This window comes from Grampus griseus (genome assembly GCF_964374135.1).
Source record: "Grampus griseus genome assembly, chromosome: 5".
In the NCBI taxonomy this organism is placed as follows: Eukaryota; Metazoa; Chordata; class Mammalia; order Artiodactyla; family Delphinidae; genus Grampus; species Grampus griseus.
Window position 1 is genome coordinate 72,896,512 of NC_138998.1, and position 22,550 is coordinate 72,919,061.

The following is a 22,550-nucleotide window of genomic DNA, read 5'->3' on the forward strand; positions in this document are numbered from 1 at the left end:
TAGATAACATACATACATATAGAGATACATCTTATGTAAGCTAGAAGCCTGAGCCTTCAAGGAGAAGGTCGGCTGTTAAAGAAGAGTCCTTCACTTACCTCAGCTTTGCCATGATTATTGAGGTTAGATGCCGTAACCATGAAGGATATGAACCCACCCCTACTCATTTTGACCGGTTATAAAAGGAGTCAAAAGCCACAAGCTGGATGTCCTAGAACCCTAAAATCTTAACGGCAATATTGAGAGGGATCTTCTTAATGGTGCTCAGTTATTTTGAGTACAAACTCTTGCCTTTGACCCTCATAGTGACCATCTATTCTACGGCTGGATGAAGAGCATTTTGTACCTCTTCCTTAGCAGGAGTTAATCATGAAAATTTGTTTCTTACACCTGGGTTCACACGAATGTCTAGATTGGGTAGCCCGACATCAACTACAGTCCTACCGATTTCTCATCCTTTTGTTCTTCACTCAGCAACCCCATTGCCATCCATGGTCACTGACTGCACTTTGGAAAGCTCTGTGCTATCTTGGAAGCTTTGCATGATATCTTAAAACATCCCTGAACTGCTCCACACTCCAAGCCATACTTTGTGTTTTCTCTGGCCACACTATTACTAATTTTCACATGTTACCTCGCTCTTTTCTTCACTCATCCCCTCAGCTTTTTGCATTCTTTAATGACTAATTTCCTTTTGGGGGGCCAGAAAGAGTACCAAAGAGAATAGGTTGACATGATGATGATGAACTCTAGGCTCCAAAATGGATTGAAGAATTAAATACAGATATAGAAAACATGCTTGTTAAATTTGCAAACAACTCAAAGCTGGTATATGATACATAAGAGACATTAGAATTCAAAACCCTGTTGATTATTAGAACTCTGGACTGACTCCAAGAAGAAGCAAAGATGAAAGTAAAGTCCTGATTTTGGTCAGAAGAATCTTGTAAGTTGAGAATTGTGAAGACCTAACTTGTCTTCCAACACTTTCATTAGAGGCTTACCCAGCTTCTAACATGAGAACCTGAGGTTAGGGCCCCACCACTGGTTGTTGTAATAGCAGCACTGTAAAAAGGTGCCTCCCTTCCCTTGTATTCTTTAGATTTCTCAGAGTCTTCCTTTCACTGTGCTTCTTCTAATGGTTTGTCATCAGAATCTTCACAATCATGAAAGAATATTGCCATACAATGTTGTGAAAAGCATTTGGAGTGCTTCCTCTTTGTTTATATTACCGCAATTTGTGGCACTGTATACTGTTTATATAACAGGGAAAAAATTCTCCCCTATCCTCTGTTGTGATTAGACATCTATAATAGTGTGTACAGTTTTAGGCATCACATTTTTTTTAACATCTTTATTGGAGTATATAGTTATCACATTTAAGAAGTTTACTCAGAAGAGATTATCCAAGACAGTGAAGTGTGCGAAAATTTTAGTACAAAAGGAAAGAAAAGAGGAAATTGGTGTGATTGGAAAGGTAATAGTTCAAATGGAAATGAAAGCAGTGGGTGGAATTGGAGCCTGAAACTTTAGAAGTTCTGACTTGATCATGCTTCATCTGCATTTTAGAACGGGAGACTATTTGACTCAGTTTATTCATAGACTCTCATAGAATCAGCCAGTATTCTTAGTTACAGACGGACAGGCAAATATAAATGTTAATTTAATACAGAACTCTATTTTTTTCCCGTGGCTTTTATCACTTTAATAGACCACATTTCTATTTTCCTTTTTCCATCCAACCAAAGAGGCAGCCTGAGGTATAAGACAAGTTCCATCTTCTCCAGCTCCCCAAAATTTCAGGAACCAAGTACTCTCCTCCCTACTTTGTGTTCAATTATGAAAACAGACACTACCATTAAAAGCCTCTGGGGGAATTCCCTGGCTGTCCAGTGGTTAGGACTCAGTGCTTTAACTGCCATGGGCCTGGGTTCAATGATCCCTGGTCGAGGAACTAAGATCCCACAAGCCCCACGCTGTGGCTGGGGGAAAAAAAAGACTTCTGCTCACAATATTGTGGCAGCCATCGGAGCGTTATTAACTCTAATTGGCTGACAGCTTCTTTCCATTACTAAAGCTTCTCTGAATTCAAATAACAAGTCCAGAAGTCTAGATCTGAAGGCAGTTTGGGGATTTGGAAGTCAAGTTTGGTCTGCTTTGAAAACCCACAAATATGCTGCATCAGTCCATGATTGGTCATGGAGAAAGCTCTAGACACTATGGACAACCAGGGTTATGATAATGGGTTATGGTGAAGGCAGATCTCCTCTTAGTGAGAATCTTAAAAGGAATTCATACAACTGAAGATCCTTGGCCTATAACTCAGTATTTCTATGCTGGATCTTTGTTGCATATTGGAAGATGAAGAAATGGCATGACACTTGGGTTCACTTATTAGTATGACTTAATCATGGTTTTACAATCATAGCCTGTAAGCATTTTATATCTTCCTCTGTTTCCATACCATCAACATGGAAGGCCGTAAGTTTGTGCAGAACAGCTGTACAGAGAAGAACCAGAGTAATCAGAGGCCCATGGCAATAGCGTTAAAACTAGATGCCTTTGACTTGGCACAGGGTAATTGAAGACAAATGTTATATAACCTTTTAAATAGTTACATAATATAATAACTTCTTTTTTCTTTTACTTATTTATTTTTTATTATTATTATTTTTAAGTTGCGTTGGGTCTTCATTGCTGCGCGCAGGCTTTCTCTAGTTGCGGCAAGCGGGGGCTACTCTTGGTTGTGGTGTGCGGGCTTCTCATTGCGGTGGCTTCTCTTGTTGCAGAGCACGGGCTCTAGGCGTGCGGGCTTCAGTAGTTGTGTTATGTGGGCTCTAGAGCGCAGGCTCAGTAGTTGTGGCGCATGGGCCCAGTTGCTCCGCGGCATGTGGGATCCTCCCGGCCCAGGGGTTGAACCAGCGTCCCCCGCACCAGCAGGCAGACTCTTAGCTGCTGCGCCACCAGGGAAGTCCCGCGAGTTCTCTTTAATGGTGTCCTGACTATTTTTGGTCCTTGGCATTTCAATATAAATTTTAGAATCAGTTTGTCAAGTCTCACAAAAATGAGTAAATAAGTAATTAAATTAAATCCAATCAAGATTCTGATTGGGATTGAATTCAATGTATCAATCAATTTTGGAAGAATCCACATCTTTTTAATATGGAGTCTTCCAATCCATAAACATAAACATAGTATATCCCTCCAATTATTTAAATATTATTTAATTTTTCAGTACTGTTTTATAGTTTTCTGCAAAGAAGTCCTGCACGTTTTGTTGTTGCCACTGGATTCATTGCTAGATATTTGATATTTTTGATGATATTGTAAATATATATATTTCAATCTCTTTTTCTAAGTCTGCTGCTGATATATGGAAAAGATACATTAATTTTTATATATTGACCTTGGGTCTCTCTTTTCTCCCCTTTAGTTTCATGAAAACACTGCTCCACTTATCTGGCTTCGTGTACCGATGTTCAGAAGTCTAACAGCAACCTGATTTTTTTCCTTTGTGACTTTGTCGTTTTGCCTGGGGACCCAGTAGGAAGCTTCGTAAGGCAATTGCTCCCTCACATTCCAGTGATCTCCAGACATACTTTCACACACTCAAACCTGCCATCCTAATTACTGTCATCATTTTCTGACCCACAGGTCTCTAATATCCATGTACTTCCTAACTGTCTTCTTGTTTTCCAACCTTGACTTGACCACTGGTTTTTTAGTAACTCTAGGGATTTAACTTGATTTCATCTTGATAGCTTTTTTTTTGGCGGTATGCGGGCCTCTCACTGTTGTGGCCTCCCCCGTTGCGGAGCACAGGCTCCAGATGTGCAGGCTCAGCGGCCATGGCTCACGGGCCCAGCTGCTCCGCGGCATGTGGGATCTCCCCGGACCGGGGCACAAACCCGTGTCCCCTGCATCAGCAGGAGGACTCTCAACCACTGCGCCACCAGGGAAGCACTTGATAGCTGGTTTTTATTCAAGGTTTGCCTTGCATCTTCTAGTTCTGGTTTATCTACTCCTTTTCTGATGATCAAAATAGCTGAGTGATATTCTACTTTAGTTTTACTGTGTCTGAATGTAACAGCTGAGACTGTAATCCAAGAAGGTAAGTTTCACAACCTAGTACTACCTGTTGTCTGGAAAATTATACTGTCAACAATATATTGATTTTTTAAAGTCTTTATTGAATTTGTTACAATATTGCTTCTGTTTCATGGTTTTTTTGGCTGTGAGGCATGTGGGATCCTAGCTCTGCCACCAGGGATCAAACCTGCACCCCCTGCATTCACAGGGGAAGTCTTAACCACTGGACGACCAGGGAAGTCCCCAACAATATAATTTAAAATGTTTAAAGAAAGAGAAAAACAGTGGCTGTGATAGTAGCAAAGGGGAGTTGATTGGCAGAGTGCCAACGCTGAGGTCTCTTTTGATACTATTTGGTTTGGAGCCTTAAAAGGACATTGATACAAATATCTTCTTTTTTAATAGTTAAGAAATAAAAGAGGAAGTTTTAAATAATGGTAGAACTTTTGAGGGGAAAAAAGGCCAGGAAACCTCTGAAAAAGTCTATTCATTAGAGAGAAAACCTAAGTACACACCAGTTTTAATGAAGCCTTTGTGGGGGAGGGTGGCGCAGAAATGGTTTTCAGGGGACTTCCCCAGTGGTCCAGTGGTAAAGAATCCACCTTCCAAAGCAGAGGACGCGGGTTGTCACATGCCGCAGGGCAACTAAGCCCGTGCGCCAGAACTACTGAGCCTGCGTGCCACAACTAGAGAGCCCACGTGCTGCAAACTACAGAGCCCACGCACTCTGGAGCCCTCACCCCACAACTAGAAAGAGAAAACCCACATACCACAATTAGAGAGAAGCCCATGCACTGCAACAAAGATCCCTCGTGCTGCAACTAAGACCCGATGCAGCCAAAAATAAATAAATAAAAATTAAAAAAGAAATGGCTTTCTAAAAATGTAGGCTATAAATGTAGGATAATGAAGTGAAAATCAATACCAAAGGTAGTTTAAAATTGATAATAGAAAATGAGAGATAATAGAACAAATAAACGGACCTTTAGGTCAGAAGACCTAAAGATAGTATCTCAGAAGAAAGGCTAGTGACCTTTTTTAGACAATTCTTCCGAATATATTTTTCAAATATTATTCTAACTTCTATGTAGAGAATGATGAAGATTCCCTGATCAGAAGCATAAACTTGTCCAATTAGCTAGGCAGTGAAAAGCTGATATTAAGCCGTACTTTGTAACTTTCTAAACTGCTAATAGTGTTAGTCATCCTAATGGTACTAATTGCTAACTGTCTAGGTTGTAGCCCAATCAGTGTTTTGCAAGTCACTTGCTTAAAACTCAGGATGCATTTTCTTATAGAGATTAGACATAAGGTTAGGCCCTAATGACCACAGAAGCTCAATAAATCCACTCTGTACTTGAAATATAATGCAAATGACATTATTAACCCTAACCATCAGGTGTAAGGAGGTATGTAATGTGCTTAATGTCCTACCTAGGACTATAGTCTCCCATCTGGGATCTTGGCATACAAGAGACTGCCTGAGACATGGTCTCCTGGAGGGAAGGAGTGGGTCATGTGGTTGGATCGGTTGGGAGGGGTAAGAACAGGCTTAGAGCTCCAGAGGGTTAGGGTCTCCCAGAGGTTGATTCTGGACATAATTGTACATTCCAGGCCAAACATCTAATTACTGTCTTTATATTTTTCATAGTTTAGGCACCCCAGGAGAAACAACAATTTCCTACACATAACTTCTTTTTTTTTTTTTGCTTGAGAAAGATGACTTCTGTTTAGCTGTTTTAGCTCAGTAACTTTTGGTGTTGCCCGGGTAGTTCTTACCTGTACTTCAGCTTGCCTTTCTCTTTTGACATTAAGCAGCTGTTTTTGAAGAGATTTTATCTTTTTTCTTCCATTTTTCTCCCTAGGAGAAATAAGAATAATTTGTGTTTAGAGTAGTGCTTCTCAAACTTTAGTGTGCACAGGGTTCACCTAGAAGCTAAGAAAGAGATTCCTGGGCTCTACCCCAGAGATTCTCATTCATTTGGTCTGGGTTGGGGGCCCTGGAATTTGTTTCTCTACCAAGTTCCCAGGTGATGCTAATGGTGCTGGTCCATGGAGCAAACTTTCAGTAACACTTTAAAAAAAGACCGTGTTATATCTAAAATAGCTGCTGCTGAGAAAAGGCTAAGAAGAGGAAGAGGAAGAGGAAAAAGAAGACTCCTTTCTATTCTGAGCACTTCTCAATAACCTTATGTGGTAGTCTTTATCATTACCCCTATTTTACAGATGAGGAAAATGCATGTAGAATGCTGAGGTAACTTGCTGTGGAGGACATGAGAATGTTCCTCACCGACCTCCAAGTACAGGCAATGTAAGCAAGTAAGGGTCCCAGCTCTAGGCTCTGAACTCCTTCACTGTGTGTGCTAGAACAAGAGAAGCCACTGCAATGAGAAGCCCATGTACTGCAATGAAGAGTAGCTCCTGCTCAACGCAACTAGAGAAAGCCCGTGAGCAGCAATGAAGACCCAACGCAGTCAAAAATAAATAACTAAAATAAATAAATTTATAAAAAAAGAAAGCATGAACTTAACTAGAATCTTGAGATTTTCATTGCCAAAACAAACCATAGATTATGCACTACCCATTTATAGTACATATATTGTACTTTATGTATTGTAGACACAGATAACTGAAGCCCAGAAATTGAGTTATGTTACCAGCAGAACTAGGAATAAAACCCAAATTTCTGACTTCTAGTTATCTTCATTCAAAAGCAAAAATTTGATTTGCTTTAGAAATCTAAGACTTCCAGTAAGAATTTTATCGAATTTTAAAATGCAGCAAAGCAAATAAAACTAAAATTACTCTGACCTGGCAATGATATTATAGAAATGCATTTTGTTTTCCCTCTCTTTGCCCAAAGCTTTCAGGAGATTGGTGAAAGTGCCTGAATCTTGCAACTCCTGCATGGTTTCTGTAATTACATCACTGAAAAATTGCCTGTAAAGAGAAACAAAAAAGATGAATCAATAAGATATATTTCCCTACATTCCCAAAGGGCTACAGAAATCACACAAGTTAAGACCCAGAAGGAACATCATAACTAAGTTATGGAATTATTCTTGGAATGCAAAAATAGTTTAGTATTAGAAAATCTACTAATGGAATTCATCACATTAATAAAGACAAAAGGAGAAAAAAGCCATACGATCATCACATCATTTAAAAACAAACAACAGGGACTTCCCTGGTGGCGCAGTGGTTAAGAATCTGCCTGCCAATGCAGGGGACACGGGTTTGAGCCCTGGTCTGGGAAGATTCCACATGCTGCAGAGCAACTAAGCCCATGCGCCACAACTACTGAGCCTGCGCTCTAGAGCCCACGAGCCACAACTACTGAGCCCACGTGCCACAGCTACTGAAGCCTGCGTACCTAGAGCCTGTGCTCCACAAGGAGAAGCCACCGCAATGAGAAGCCCATGCACTGCAACAAAGAGTAGCCCCTGCTCACCACAACTAGAGAAAGACGGTGTGCAGCAACAAAGACCCAACACAGCCATAAATAAATAAATGAGAATAATGATAGCAACTTTGCAACATTAATGTAAGTATTAGCAGGAAGGTTCAGCCAAATGCTTGACACAAATTGGTAGCTATTGTGGTACTTTATCCATTAGTAAGAGACAGACACTGTCAAAGTAGCCAAATTTTAAACTGCTTTAATCCTGAGGGTTTCTTAAAAGCAGTCTCAATTTTCATTGTCTCATTATTCAGTTTTTTGCTGTCAACTGGCTTGCTGACAAAGAAGCCTGTTAAGTTAAAAGAAGGTATAACCTTACGGTAAGAATTTTTGGTAAATAAGGGTTTGTAGCAATTACCCAGAGCCATTAGCCAAATCCAGCCTGTAGTCTATTTTTGAAAATAAGTTTTATTGGAGTACAACGTTGCCCGTTTGTTTACATATCATCTATGGCTGTTTTCATGGGATAACAGCAGAGTTGAGTGGTTTCAACAGAGAGTTTATGTCCTGCAAAACCAAAAATATTTACTATTTGTCCCCTTACAGAAAAACTTGCTGACCCCTGCTTTAGGCCCTCACCAGAAGGCTTCTCATGGCGGTGGCTTCTCTTGTTGTGGAGCACGGGCTCTTGGAGCGCGGGCTTCAGTAGCTGTGGCACACGGGCTCAGTAGTTGTGGCTTGCGGGCTTAGTTGCTCCGCAGCATGTGGGATCTTCCCAGACCAGGGCTCGAACCCAGGTCCCCTGCACTGGCAGGCAGATTCCTAACCACTGCGCCACCAGGGAAGCCCCATTATTCTCATTTTTAAAAACTGTAAACAAAGGATCAATAACTTGCCCAACCATACAGCCACCATACTTTCAACTGTACCACACTTGCCCTAGGTAGTCTGGCTAATCCTATTATCTGCAGTCACTCGGATACAATGACCAACCCATAAAAGAAGAGAGCAGTGAGCCACCCCTGACCCACTCTTCAGCCATCTAGAAATACATTATCACATTTCCAAATATGCTCTCGTTCCTTACCTATCAATCTGAATTTTCTTCAGTGTCTCTGTATTCATTATGATCTGCCTTGTAGGTTCTTTGAAGATAAGATCTTGCACTTTGTTAAACTGGCCTCCTTGTCTGATTTCTGGTAACTTGGGCTCTTCTTTATGTACGAATGGACTGGATATTTTTGAGGGTTTTGAGACCGGTGAAAGTTTTTCTAAGCTTTTTCCTTCTAAATTTATTTCTTTGTTATTCTTCTAAAAGCAATAAATGATGTTTCACGTTAAGACAGATTTTTAAAACATAAAGAAACAACGCTATATGAGGGCCTCTGCCTACATTTTGAACCTCTTATAATATTACCACCAGAAAATTACCCTTTTCTTCAGCCACATCAAACTACATGCTCTGCTGTTTTGTGTCCTCCTGACTTTATACGTTCCCACTCTCTGTCATTCCCCAACCTGGTAAACTTTATGACCAAAGGTAAAGTTCTCTGTGAAACATCTCTATTAGCAGACATTTACCATTTGTAATTATTTGTATAAATATCTCCATTAGATTGTAAATTCTATGAGGGAAGGGACAGTGTCTTAGAGATCTTGGTGCACCTCAAATTCTTTTTCGAACAAGATTGGATATTAAATAAATGTGGCCATCTTTATAATCCCATTGGTTAGAAGAATGTCTACAGTACAGTAAAGACTCAAATGTTCACTGAACACATGTATTTTAAATACAGTTGTCCCTTGGTATCTGTGGAGGACAGATACCCCCCGCCCCTCAAGGAGACCAAAATCCACAGATGCTGATGGCCCTTATATAAAATGGCATAGTATTTGTTTATAACCTATGCACATCCTCTCATGTACTTTAAATCATCTCTAGGTTACTTATAATAACTAATACAATGTAAATACTATGTAAATAGCTGCCAGCACACAGCAAATTCAAGTTTTGCTTTTTGGAACTTTCCGGAATTTTTTTCTGAATATTTTCGATCCATGGTTGCTTGAATCCGCAGATGTGGAACCCGCGGATATGGAGGGCCCACTGTATAAAGAATGAAAGGAGAATCATACCAAAGAGTAGGAGTTGATAGTATATTTAGTGGTGTGATACAGATTTCGAAGTTCATGTGGGGAATTTTCAAACCCAAACTTGAATACTAAGGGGTAAGCATTACCATAGGAACAGGATATGTCTTTCAATTGATGATTCCTATTTAATCTGTGGCTAAAATCTTGAGCCAATGGGAAGCCATATAACACAGCAATTATGCTGTGCATATGGACTCTGAAACCAGACTTCCTTGTTTAAATCCTGGCCCTATCTGTTACTTTAAACAGATAAACCACATTGACTTTAGGCAACTATTTAACATCTCTATGCCTCCATCTTCCCATTGATAAAATAGGGATAATAATAGTACTTGCCCTCCAGTAGTTATTATGAGGATGGAAGGATGGAAGGAAGGAAGGAAGGAAGGGAGGGAGGGAGGGAGGGAGGGAGGGAGGGAGGAGAGAAATAAGAGAGAAAGGGAGAAAGAAAAAGAAAGAAAGAAAGAAAAGAAACAAAGAAACAAAGAAAGTATTTAGAACAGTACACAGAACTATGCAAGTTCAGCATTTGATATGATTACTTAAATTCTTGTGCTGATCCTATGCACAGAAGAGTTTCATATGTATATTGATACTTAAAAGCCTAGGTCTGGGCTTCCCTGGTGGCACAGTGGTTGAGAGTCTGCCTGCTGATGCAGGGGACACGGGTTCGTGCCCCGGTCCGGGAAGATCCCACATGCCACAGAGTGGCTAGGCCCGTGAGCCATGGCTGCTGAGCCTGCGTGTCCGGAGCCTGTGCTCCACAACGGGAGAGGCCACAACAGTGAGAGGCCCACGTACTGCAAAAAAAAAAAAAGCCTAGGTCTTCCTTAGCTAAACTTCAATTAGACCAGAAATGTTAAAAAAAAAAAAAAAGAAAAAACTATCCATAAAAGTTAATAAACACAGACTCAACAGCATTTTTCCTTATATCAACCATAAGCAAAGATTCAGATCTGAGGAAAACATTTGTAGGCAAGTACAAAACAAAATGCTGCCTTAAATAAGAATTAAATTTTAAAATACTCCTTTAAATTAAAATTTATATGATTGACTACAAAGAGAACAGACGCCATAGAATTTCAACAATTCAATTTAAACTGAAACTTATCTGTACATAAGGAAAATGTTAAGTACGTGGATGGTTATTACTCTAGAGCTTGTCTAGGGAGGGAATGGGAAATGTAAGGCCTGGAAAGCTTGTTTTTTCTGATCACCCTAACCATTGTTCCTCTACCTTTGTGCTTGGGCATCTGGAAAAGGAAGCAAACGTGTTAAACAGCTTGATGCACTGATTACCAGAAATAAATATGAATTTTCAGAAGAGAACTTAAAGGAACTGGCTAAATATTCTGGTCCATTCACTTCCTTGTACAGTAGGGTATTAGATCCTAAGGGAAAAGATAAGAAAAACAGTATTCCGGGCAAGGGAGCTCTTTCCAAACTTTGGACCAATTACTCCCACTTCTGGTAGAACTTGGTACCTTAGTATATTTTTCATCATTCCATTCCATGATTCTAATGAATGAAAAACTCTTTGGAAATATCTTTAGCTATAAAAATGGTTGTGAAAGAGGGATAATGCTAACTAAACTTTCATCCCAGGGTCGTTATGGTAAGGCTCAACAACGTGAAGCTTTTGGAGAAAGAAAGCATTCACATTCATACTAAGGTTTTTAATTATATATCCTATGCCCTATAGGGCAATGGTACTATAAAAATTTATGAGTTAGAACAACTATAGTACTATAAAGTAAAAAAACAAAAAGTTATTTTAAGGGTCACAATTTTTAAAAGTTATAGAACTAACATTGAGAAAGGGGCTTTTAAGCTGCTATTAATCAACATAAGAGTACAAACCGTTACTCTTTATACTTCTATAAAATCATAAGTAGGGCCTCTGTTAAGTCAGAAAATTTTGTGGGTGAAGATCATAAACCAGAATAAAACTGCAAAAGTTTTGTTCTTTTGTTTACTGGAGTGGTGACCACTACTGAATGTTGTTTATAAATTTGGGTTTTTCCTTCTCTGTTGAGTTTCTCTGATGGAAAATTACCCTTTTTTAAAGCCTGACAGTAAATATCATTGATAAAACTTTATCTTGTTAACTGAATATCTTCCCTCTTTATTTTTGATTCTTACTGAAGGAGACAATAGAAAGGAAACACTAGTCTCTTTTGTACTATTTGTTAACTAGTTTAATTTAAAAATTAGACTCATTTTAAAAGCATTGAAAGGCTTAGTTCTTGGGTTTCCAATATCTTTGCTTTTCATAAGTTAATAAGGAAACTAATTCCTATAATACCCATTAATGTCTTAAAAGTACCTCAAAACTCATAGAATGTTAGTATTAGAAGGGATCATTTAGTTAAAACTCCATCACACTACTGAAGCCCGTGTGCCTAGAGCCTGTGCTCCACAAGAGAAGCCACTGCAATGAGAATCCCATGCACTGCAACAAAAAATAGCCCCTGCTTGCTGCTGGCTGCAACTAGAGAAAGCCCACTCACAGCAACGAAGATCCAACACAGCCAAAAAATAAATAAAATTAAAAAAAAAACTCTATCACAATTTACAAATGAGAAAACTAAGACCAAGAAAGCGAAATGAATTGCCCATAGCACACAATTAAACCATAAAGGTCCCCAACTCCAAATCCAGTGTTCTATTAAAATTTTGTATAAACTTTTATAAAAGCTGTATAAACCCAGGTTATACATATAATAATAATAATAACTTTAAAATCGTAAGGGCCGGGCTTCCCTGGTGGCGCAGTGGTTAAGAATCCGCCAGCCAATGCAGGGGACACAGGTTTGAGCCCTGGTCCGGGAAGATCCCACATGCCACGGAGCAGCAAAGCCCGTGCGCCACAACTGCTGAGCCTGCGCTCTAGAGCCCGCAAGCCACAACTACTGAAGCACGCACGCCTGAGCCCATGCTCCGCAACAAGAGAAGCCACCGCAATGAAAAGCCCACGCACTACAACGAAGAGTAGCCACCGCTTGCCGCAACTAGAGAAAGCCTGCGCGCAGCAACAAAGACCCAATACAGCCAAAAATAAATAAAAATAAAATCAATTTAAAATCGTAAGGGGCAATTAAAGGGAAATTTAATTTTCTAATCACAATACATATGGACTTCTTTTCTGTTAGACATGAAAATCAATTTACCCTCTCATTTTTATAGCAATTTTCATTTATCATAGAATCAGAAATAAGAATATATTCTGTACAAATTATATAATGTAATTTTGTTAAACGTAATAAATATGTATTTGTACTTATAAATTGTTTCTATTTTATATCTACAACCCAAGTTATTAAAACTTACAAGAGCTTAAGAATTCATAAAGATTTTGCCCACTACCAAGCTGAGTTTTTTGATAACTCAGTGGTCCTTTGAGGAGGAGTCCATAACATCATTGAAAATGTAATGGCTGACACAATGATGTGGCTGGATATTTAAAAAGGCAGATTGCAAGATATTTAGCAATAACAAAGTCATTTTAGATGAAAGCAATATTGACAGGGTCCAGTTGAATTTCCTCCCTCTAGTGTTCAGTTAGCTTTTAGCAGCTGAGAAATACAAGATAGGTAAGACAACACAATTTCTTGTTCCATCTCCTCAGTATATATATTGTATTTATACTGATTTATCTATAGGCCTTTTAGAATAATGCCAATATATTGGAAGAAAAGGATATTCTGATTGGTAATGTACCTTGAGCTATGTCTATTTCACTCCATTAATTGAGAGTACATATCTCAGATAATTATTGTAGCCCTTTATCTGATATGAAGGTGCTATTTCCCAAGTTAAATTGAATGGCATAGGTACTGACAATGATGGAGAAATAAAAAGAAAAGAAAGCAAAAATTAAGTAATGCTGAATGTATATACCACGCTGATGTTTTTTCTTTTTTCATACTGAACTGGCATGATATAGTTTAGAATAGAGAGCTGGTCTATGGTGTCCTCCAGAACTGCAGAGATCCTCAGTACATCTAGAAGGGAGAGTGGCTCCATGACTTCTGGGATGATTTCTACGGCTGTTTCTTTGGCTGTTTCTTCATTTTCTTCTACAGCAGTAGGTGGTTCACCTGTCACTGACACTCTCACCTCAGAATGCCAGATTTTTGGAGGAAGATTTGAGGCTTCCAGCTGACCTCTAAGAATGGAGGAAAAAATAAGTCAGCCACCAAATGTTTAAAAATTACTTAAACTCAGAAGCAGAGGCAGCATGTAGATTGGCTCCTACAAAGTCCATTTTGTCATATAATATAACCAAGATAATGAACAAAAGTAGTTTGCAGATGATTCTGCTAAATACCTCCCAGTAACATTCTGACCTTCCAAAGAAAAGCAACTTACTGGTTAATAAAGATATGTAGCCTGGGCTATTTGGCTATGCTTAACCAATTTGAACTTGGGCTAAAATAAACTTTTTTCTAGCAACATCTTTAGATGCCAACCAAAACTGTCTCATGGTTAGTGAAAAATAGAACGTAGTAGCCATTCTCCAAGATGGACCATATGATTCTCACCTTCTTGTACTCTTGCCCTTTGGTAGTCTTCCCCACATTGAATAGGACTAACCTATGTAACCAAAAGAATATTGTGGTTTCCAAGGCTAGGTGAATTTGAGACATTAAAGCTTCTCCATTATTCTCTCATATCTCTCACTCTGTAGGGATCCAGATGCCTTGTCACAAGGACACTTAAGGAGCCCTGTGAAAAGGTTCATGAGGGTGAGGAACTAAGGCCTCTTGCCAACAGCCAGCATCAACTTGCCAGCTCTGTAAATGAGCCATCTTGGAAGTGGATCCTCTAGCCCCAGTCAACTCTTCAGATGATTGGCCAACTTTGACTTATGAGAAATCCCCAGACAGAACCATACAGTTAAGCTGCTCCCAAATTCTTAAACCATCCAACCAAGCTACGCCTAAATTCCTGACCCACAGAAATTGTGTGAAATAATAAATGTTTATATTTTAAATCACTAAGTTTTGGGGTAATCTGTTACACAGCCATAGGTAAACAATACACGGAAATTTAAGATAAGGCATTTCATATATATATATATTTTTATATATATACATATGAATATATAATAAATTGGAACTTGGAACATACTCTTCCATTCTTCTTGAGTTAGTTTTGTTAACCTCCTTGGTACATTTATAATCTCACAAAAATGCAGTCACCTAAAGTGGGAAGAAAACATTGAGATTAGTTTAAGGGAATGTTGAATGACATTTAAGTTATTTCTATACTCTTCCATTAAGAGAAAAAGAATTACAAGTGCTGTGGCTTATCCCCCCTTTTGGCTTAGCAGAGCGGTCCCGGAGATGGAAGAACCACTGCCACCGTGTGGCACAGGTGTATTAAGTAGTCAGCTTAATTATTGGCAGATAAATATAATCTTCGAGTTTCTTAAGGTAAATTAGTGTCCAGCATGGCTTTTGTATGTTTTTTAATTATATTCTGAGTATTAATTGGCAATCTTTATATAACAAATTTACTTTTCTGTTATTCTGATTACTAAATTATTTAATTTGATGGCTCCATTTCCCTGATCTGCCAGATTAACAGAATTTATTGCACCCAGACTTAAAAAAAAACTGAGATCGCACTTAGAAAAACTGTATTTATCCTGAAAATCAGTTTAACACTGCTGTTAAGATGTTACCCTTCCTCAGTAAACCAAAGTCCTTTCTGGTTAAATAAGCTTTACAATGAGAACACCCTCTGGAGATTCTTGCTCTATACCTAATGAATAATGAATGGTAAGTTTCCAGTGTGATTTTGTCCACAGTAAAGTGATCCTGAGGAGGGCGGTTACAAGTATGTCTCATGCAACAAACATCTCATATGCAAAAATTAAAGAATCTTTATGTAAACTGAAAACAAGATACTCCAAACTAGCCAAATTTTCTGGTTCAAGAACAGTCTTAGCAGGAAATAGCATGGTGTTAAGATTTTGGTTTTTTGCTGTGTTGTTGTTTCTTTATTTTTCCATTTTTTAGGCCTGGGGCATAGGTAAGTGTGCCTCACATAGGTAAGATGGGACTATGCTTATGTAGAATCCAGTGCTTTCGTTCTGTTATGGCTTCTCATTCCTCAATACTAGAAACTCAGGAGTCATTTCTGCTGCCATCCTGACATCAGCATTCCCCCAATTCAAACCACCATGAGGTCCTGTGGATTTTACCTTCAATTTCCATCTCCCCCAACACCATGCTGAATATAGCTGTTGTTTCTTGCCTGAACTACTGTAACAGCTTCCAAAGTTTTTAAAATTAATTAATTATTTTTGGCTGCATTGGGTCTTTCTCTAGTTGCAGAGAGCAGGGCCTAGTTTTCGTTGCAGTGTGCGGGCTTCTCATTGCAGTGGCTTCTCTTGTTGCAGAGCATGGGCTCTAGGCGCACGGGCTTCAGTTGTCGTGGTGTGCAGGCTCACTAGTTGCGGCACACGGGCTTAGTTGCTCTGCGGCATGTGGGATCTTCCCAGACCAGGGCTCGAACCCGTGTCCCCTGCATTGGCAGGCCGATCTTAACCACTGAGCCACCAGGGAAGCCCCACAGCTTCCAAATTAAAAGTGATCTTTTTGAAATGAAGAACTCATCTTTTAAAGTTGAAAATCTCATCATGTCTCTCCTTAGAACCCTTCAATGGTTTCTCACTAACTTGGGAAAAAAAGTAAAATTCTTAACTTGGACCATAGGGCCTGCATGATCTGGGCTCCTCTTCCTCTCCAGATCCATCTGGCACTGCACTTTTATTGCTCTCATGGCTCCAGCTTCAATGGGCTTCTTTCTCCTATGGAATCATGCTCCCTTCCAACTCAGGGTCTTTGCATATGCTATTCTTTCAAGTTGAACGACTCTTCCCCTCACCTCTTCACCACTGGTCCATCAGGTACTAGCTTAAATCAGTGGCATATTTCTAGGTATCTGCCATTTGCCCCATCTGGAGCCAATCTCCAGAGAGAAAATTTTTTCTCACATTACCTTCTAATGTGCCATATATTTTACTCGCTCATTGTCTTGCTCCGCCTACTAGCATGTAAGCTCCATGAGGGCAGAGCTTTCTGTTGTTCTGTTTACTGCAGCCTCCTCCGAGCCAAGAACAAAATTTCGTACATGGTAGTCAGTCATTCAACAAAGTGCTGACAAAAGGAATGAATCCATAGGGCAACACATAAATGTGCAATAGTTAGGAAATGTAAATCTCTCATGTCCACTAAGCTATCCCATTCTAGTCTACGAATATTTACTGAAGACCTATGGCACGTGACCACGGTGCTGCGCGCCGCCAGAGTTTGGCAGCTGAATGACTTCTCCTTAAAAGGCAACAAAGCCTTTTCAGGACAGTGCTGTTCACCCTCGGAGTCAAAATGAAGACTGGCGGTAAGAACTTAAGTCATTTCTAGAAAGAGATAAAGGAGTAGAAGGAGGAAAGGAGTATGGGGGTGGTGGGGGACAAAAGATAAAGAGAAGGAAGAGCTCTCTTCTCCTGCCTTTGTGTTCGCAGTCTTTCTCTTCCTGGCTAGGATCCGAGAGTTTCCGTTCGCCCTACTGCTATGTGGTAAGAAGGAAAGATACCCACTTGTTGGCGAATCAAATCTGGGGTATTCGAGGCGGGGGTAGTCCTCCAGTCGGGCTTCACTTTTCCCGCTACAGCACCCGACGCCGCCGGAACCAAGCTAAGGTGTTTCTATGGCAACGCAGAGCTTTGGAGGACCTGTTCTTCTCCTTTAGCTGGCTACCATTTTGCCTCCCTCTGTTCCAAAGTATATAGTACATGTTGCAGTTTACAAAGATAAAAGGACTTAGGGAAATAATTGTACGAGTGCTCTTGAACGTCGCTTATTTCAGTCAGAAGACGATTTCTGAAGCTTATTTTTTTGGCGGTGGCGGGAGATACCTAAATGGGGGGGGCGGAGAGGTGTTTACCCACGAGGCCACGCGGCGGGGCCTTCTGTTTCTTTTTCAGCCATCTTGGACGCTGTGGAGGTGTGTGGCGTTTCCGCGGCTGAACTTTGGGGGCAAATAAGTGGGGTCGGCTCGGCTATATGCCTCTCATGAGATGCTGGTGCGGCTCCGAGGCTCTACCAGCTAATGATTTCTATGGATTCCAGCAACAGGGAGGACAGGATGGAGGAGATACGGGACTGATGGTGCTGGTCCCCTGACCTCCGAGAATGGGTGCTCCGGTAACTGGAGTTGCTTGCGGTCCCTAGCGGAATAAAATATAAAATAGATGCATTTTGTCTGGCAGCAGTGGCACTTTTAGGCAGGGTTCTTTGTTCATTTACTCCCACCTCAAACCTGGCTTTGCCTGTTTACTATGTCTTTCCTTAGCTTTTCTTTCCCATTCAGTCTTTAAAAGTCTTGTTCTCTGCGTGCTTCTCTGGCTCCTTGATCTTTTTTTTTCCCATGATCGTGGCGTGAAGTTTATTAAGGCTTTCTTTTGGGGTTTCTAGGCGTTACTTCCTGTAGTGTACTGTCTTGCTACTTTAGATTTTGTCTTCCTTTTGGAATTTGCTTAGTTATCAGGTATTCTCTGAGTTTGGGGCGCTATTCCAGAGGAGACTAGGTGGGAAACGAGCGTTGCAAGATTTTAAACTTTATTTAAACTTTATTTTTGTTTTAAGGCCTGCTGGGAACAGGACTTCTAAAACGACAAATATGTCTGGAAGGTATGCGTTTTAAATATCATTGCTTTGTACTTGTAGTTTGTTTATTAGGCGTGAGCCTACATGTGAGTTTAAAACTGGTGGGGAAAAAATTTAGATGTTTGCTATATAGGTAACTTCTAGGTGGTTGTCATTACAAGCCAAATCATACCTGTGGTTTGTTGAAGTTAAGTGAGATCTTTTAACAGCTTATGATTAACAGTATATTTTGTCTTAGGCTGTGGTCCAAGGCCATTTTTGCTGGCTATAAGCGGGGTCTACGGAACCAGAGGGAGCACACAGCTCTCCTGAAAATTGAAGGTGTATATGCTCGAGATGAAACTGAATTCTATCTAGGCAAGAGATGTGCTTACGTGTACAAAGCAAAGAAGTAAGTTGATAGTATTGTGCTTTTTGAATTTTCACTTGATTGGTCTCATTTGAAGTTAGTTAAGTAAATGGTACTGTTGTGGTTTCTACTTTGGGAGTTCAAGGAAATTCATGGTTAGTGTTGGATATAGGTGTCTTCTGCACTTAGAAAAATTACAGCTATTGTTTTAAGGATGGCATCAGGTCCTTGTATTATGATCTTAAGGTTTTATAGAGCATTTTTCATATCGCTTAATTCATTTTGTTGATCTCTTGAAGTTACAATTTTTATAGATGTTTAAAGATGTTATCTCTAGAGCATTGGTTCTTAAACCCATTCCAGATCAATTAAAATCTCTGGGATAGAGGTGGGGGCGGGGGTGGAAGCAATGGGTGGACTATTGTGTATTTAAATTGGTTTTAAAAAGATCTTTGGGAACATGTTTTCATCTCCCCCATCCCCCTTTCCTCCTGCAACCAGAGTGATGCTTTAAATTTTTTAATTTTTTTCCCACTCGTGGTTTGCAGGATCTTTAGTTCCCTGACCAGGGATTGAACCCGGGCCCTTGGCAGTGAAAGCGTGGAGTCTTAATCACTGGACCACCAGGGATTTCCCAATCCTTTAAAATTATAAGTCAAATCATCTGTACATTGCTCAAATTCCAACTCTTCCCCATCTCATTTAGTAAAAGCTAAAGTCATTAAGGAGCTTCTAAGACCCTATGCATTCAGGGCTCCCTCTGTCCTCTCTTAACCCAGCTAGGATTCATCTCTTGGCATCGTTTGCCTTTCCACAAGCCAGGGACACAACCTCCGTTTTTAACACAAGCTGTTCCCTTACCTTCGAGTCTTTTTTCTGGTGTTAGCTTCTTAGTAAGGCCTTCCCTGGCTATTTAAAATTACAAACAAGTTCCTCTCTCCCTACACTCAAAATGTCCTCACATTTCTTGTCCCCCCCTTCCCTGCCCCCTCCGCATATTACAGCTATTACCGTTTAAGCTAGGGTTGAGGGCAACTGGTCTATAAGTCACCTTGATTTTGTACCACACTATACTGGTTGTCTGGGTTCTCATGCCTTTTTTAATCTTCTTTTAAAATCAGCAATACAGTAACTCCTGGTGGAAAACCTAACAAAACCAGAGTAATCTGGGGAAAGATAACTCGTGCTCATGGAAACAGTGGCATGGTCCGTGCCAAATTCCGAAGCAACCTTCCTGCTAAGGCCATTGGACACAGAATCCGTGTGGTAAGTACATTATTAGCAATGTGGCACCTTTTGAATCAAACTAAGCTCACGGTGTTTGGCTTTGACTACTAAGGACTATTGTGATTATAAAATGTCACCAATAGATCATGCTGTAAAATTAGGGGCTACTGTGTAAGTGTATTATGGAACATTTTCTTGGCATTATAAGAAAAGTGAAGGCAAAGGGTTCAAATGGATTATGCCTAGATTTCAGGTAATTGCTAAAGCTGCCTGGGGGTGGTGGGGAATAGCACAGTTGACCCTTGAACAACGCAGAGGTTAGGGGCACTGTGAGAAATCCACGTACAACTTTACAGTTGGCCTCTTCATCTGTGGATTCAGTCAACTGCGGATTGTGCAGTATGCATTTACTGAAAAAAAATCTGTATATAAGTGGACCCGCACAATTCAAACTTGTGTTGTTCGAGGGTCACCTATTTAAATGAACAATTTTATGGCAAATATATTTATTGGGCTCTGAAGTAATTGCTAGAAAATAAAAATTCAGCATACCTTTTCCTGGCATAATTAATATTTCCGATCTCTTCATCATGACAGTCTTGTTCAAATAGGTATTAGTTTTATTTTATAGAGGAAAACCAATGCTCATGTCCCAGGACTTCAACTACAGATTCTGTGATATTTTTAACAGGATAGCTCCTGTTTTCTTCAGTTAGGATCCATTTTTATTTTATTTTATTTTATTTTGCGGTACGCGGGCCTCTCACTGTTGTGGCCTCTCCCTTTGCGGAGCACAGGCTCCGGACGCGCAGACTCAGCGGCCATGGCTCACGGGCCTCGCCGCTCCGCGGTATGCGGGATCTTCCCGGACTGGGGCACGAACCCGTGTCCCCTGCATCGGCAGGCGGACTCTCAACCACTGCGCCACCAGGGAAGCCCTAGGATCTATTTTTAATAGACATGGCTACATCCTTGGGGTCACAGGGTACTTTTGAACCCTGCTGAGCAGTTGAGATTTCTCATCAGAGGAGGTTTTTACTATCATTAGAGGAAGCAAAATTAAATGGACTCTCAGGTTCCCAGTACTGGTTCTTAGTTAAAGAATGTTCACCTAGAAACTGAAGGCTCTAAAAATTTAGTTCCCTTCCCAGTAGGCTATAAGTCATTGGGTGCCTTTCAGAGATGGGTAATGGGACAATGGGAGATTTATTCATGTTGTGGTATTCAATAACTGTTTGTATATAACATGCACTTAATGACATTATGTTCTTTCCCCCCACACCAGATGCTGTACCCTTCAAGGATTTAAACTTACTGAAAAGTAAATAAATAAAAGTGTGGATTTGTTCCCTTGTATTTTTGTTAACACGGCTTGAAAAATTCTTTGCCCTGAATTCAGTTGCGAAGTGCTTAAATGGTGGTGGTTATCGGGCATTTTCAGAGTATACGGGAGCCCAGAGAATATGGCAATTACAGAGATTTAGACAACAGGAGGGTTTTGATGAGGATAGGATGTATCTGAATATAAGACCTTAAATGTTGGGGGGAAGGTTACAAGTAAGCTTTATTTGGGGACGGTGGAAAGGAGTATCTTGGAAGGTTTACAGTGATGGAGTGCTGGAACCTAGCCTATGAAAAGTTTTTGGACAAGTGGAGATACCCGCAGGAAGGATAGAAGTCAGTTTTTAGCCAGTATTGATATACACCATGAAATTTTTCCAGATTTCCACATCAAATGGATCTATAACTTTTCCCCTTATTTCAGCTATGGTACTGGTAACTGCCTCCCTCATTAAATTGAAAGAAACTGAAAATATCTTAACTTCCTAAAGTACCTTGTAGTAGCATGCACTTGCTTAATATAGATTGGTTGGGAAACTTGGGGCTTAAAAATGGTAGTTGGGAGAAATTTGAATGAGAATTATATTGATGGTATTTGGCAGCTCATTTAGATGAGATATCCTTGGGATTTGTGACTGGACAAAGCATCCAGTATATAACACTTGACTGGAAATAATGTCTCAGTTGAAAGTGTCCCTAAATTGCCACATACCTTAAAAAATCTTGGTGGGGGGTGGTCAGGATTGCCTGGACAGGGTTGCTGTCCTTTACTCCATGTTTTAATAGTAAAGTGCAGGATTGAGACGTTTTGGCATGATACAAAGGCAACTAAGCAGGGCTGCAGAATATTTTTAAATCTCAGAATGTGCTGAATACAAGTTTGAACCAAGGCATCAGTTCGAGTATGGTGGATTTAGGTGTTTGATGCAGTAGCAGGTACTCCTTTTATTAACCAACAGATCTTGACATTCCACTGAAAATACCAACAGAAAACTGGGAGTTTACCAAACAGCACCCCTTTTAACAGATTTTAATTGTATTTGTTTTCTCTAAGAAGCAGATTCTAAAAAATTATTAGCATGAAGGTGTGCAGCAGTTCTACGGTTTGCTTAGTTTAATGGTGGCCCTGAAGCCAAAATTGCTGTTGGAAGTCACCGAAAAGGGGCTTGTGTTTGTACTGCCAGTCTTATTTGTCTGGCAGCAACCCTCAGGAGCCATGGCCTCAAGACAAACGAGGTGGATGGTAAGGAGAAGCAGCTTGGAGTCATTGGTCAATTATGCTCTCTTTGTGGGATCTAAGCAGTTCATTTCA

At 40.1% G+C, this 22,550-nt stretch overlaps 2 protein-coding genes across 3 annotated transcripts in view; one reads left to right on the forward strand and one right to left on the reverse strand.

Annotated features, from left to right (window-relative positions):
• DRC9 (dynein regulatory complex subunit 9) overlaps positions 1-17,336 on the reverse strand; it is a gene marked incomplete at its 3' end in the record, with an annotated part of 41,438 nt that extends 24,102 nt beyond the window's left edge. The window contains exons 1-6 of the mRNA XM_082654813.1: positions 17,253-17,336; positions 14,777-14,847; positions 13,544-13,811; positions 8,577-8,800; positions 6,901-7,029; positions 5,869-5,950 (exon numbers count right to left, since the gene is read on the reverse strand). Of these exons, the coding sequence (XP_082510939.1) occupies positions 5,869-5,950; positions 6,901-7,029; positions 8,577-8,800; positions 13,544-13,811; positions 14,777-14,784 (711 nt within the window). The 5' untranslated portion in view covers positions 14,785-14,847; positions 17,253-17,336. The remainder of the gene's footprint in view (positions 1-5,868; positions 5,951-6,900; positions 7,030-8,576; positions 8,801-13,543; positions 13,812-14,776; positions 14,848-17,252) is intronic.
• Positions 17,337-17,590: 254 nt separating this feature from the next.
• RPL35A (ribosomal protein L35a) lies at positions 17,591-21,253 on the forward strand. Of its 2 annotated transcripts, none has more exons than XM_082654780.1 (5): positions 17,591-17,659; positions 18,301-18,345; positions 18,560-18,712; positions 19,792-19,936; positions 21,183-21,253. In XM_082654780.1, exons 2-5 carry the CDS (start codon positions 18,335-18,337, stop codon positions 21,204-21,206), a joined length of 333 nt encoding a protein of 110 aa, XP_082510906.1. In that variant the 5' UTR covers positions 17,591-17,659; positions 18,301-18,334; the 3' UTR covers positions 21,207-21,253. The 2 variants fall into 2 exon arrangements, with proteins under 2 accessions (XP_082510906.1, XP_082510907.1); XM_082654781.1 differs by lacking the exon at positions 17,591-17,659 and adding an exon at positions 17,674-17,859.
• The last annotated feature ends 1,297 nt before the right edge of the window (positions 21,254-22,550 follow it).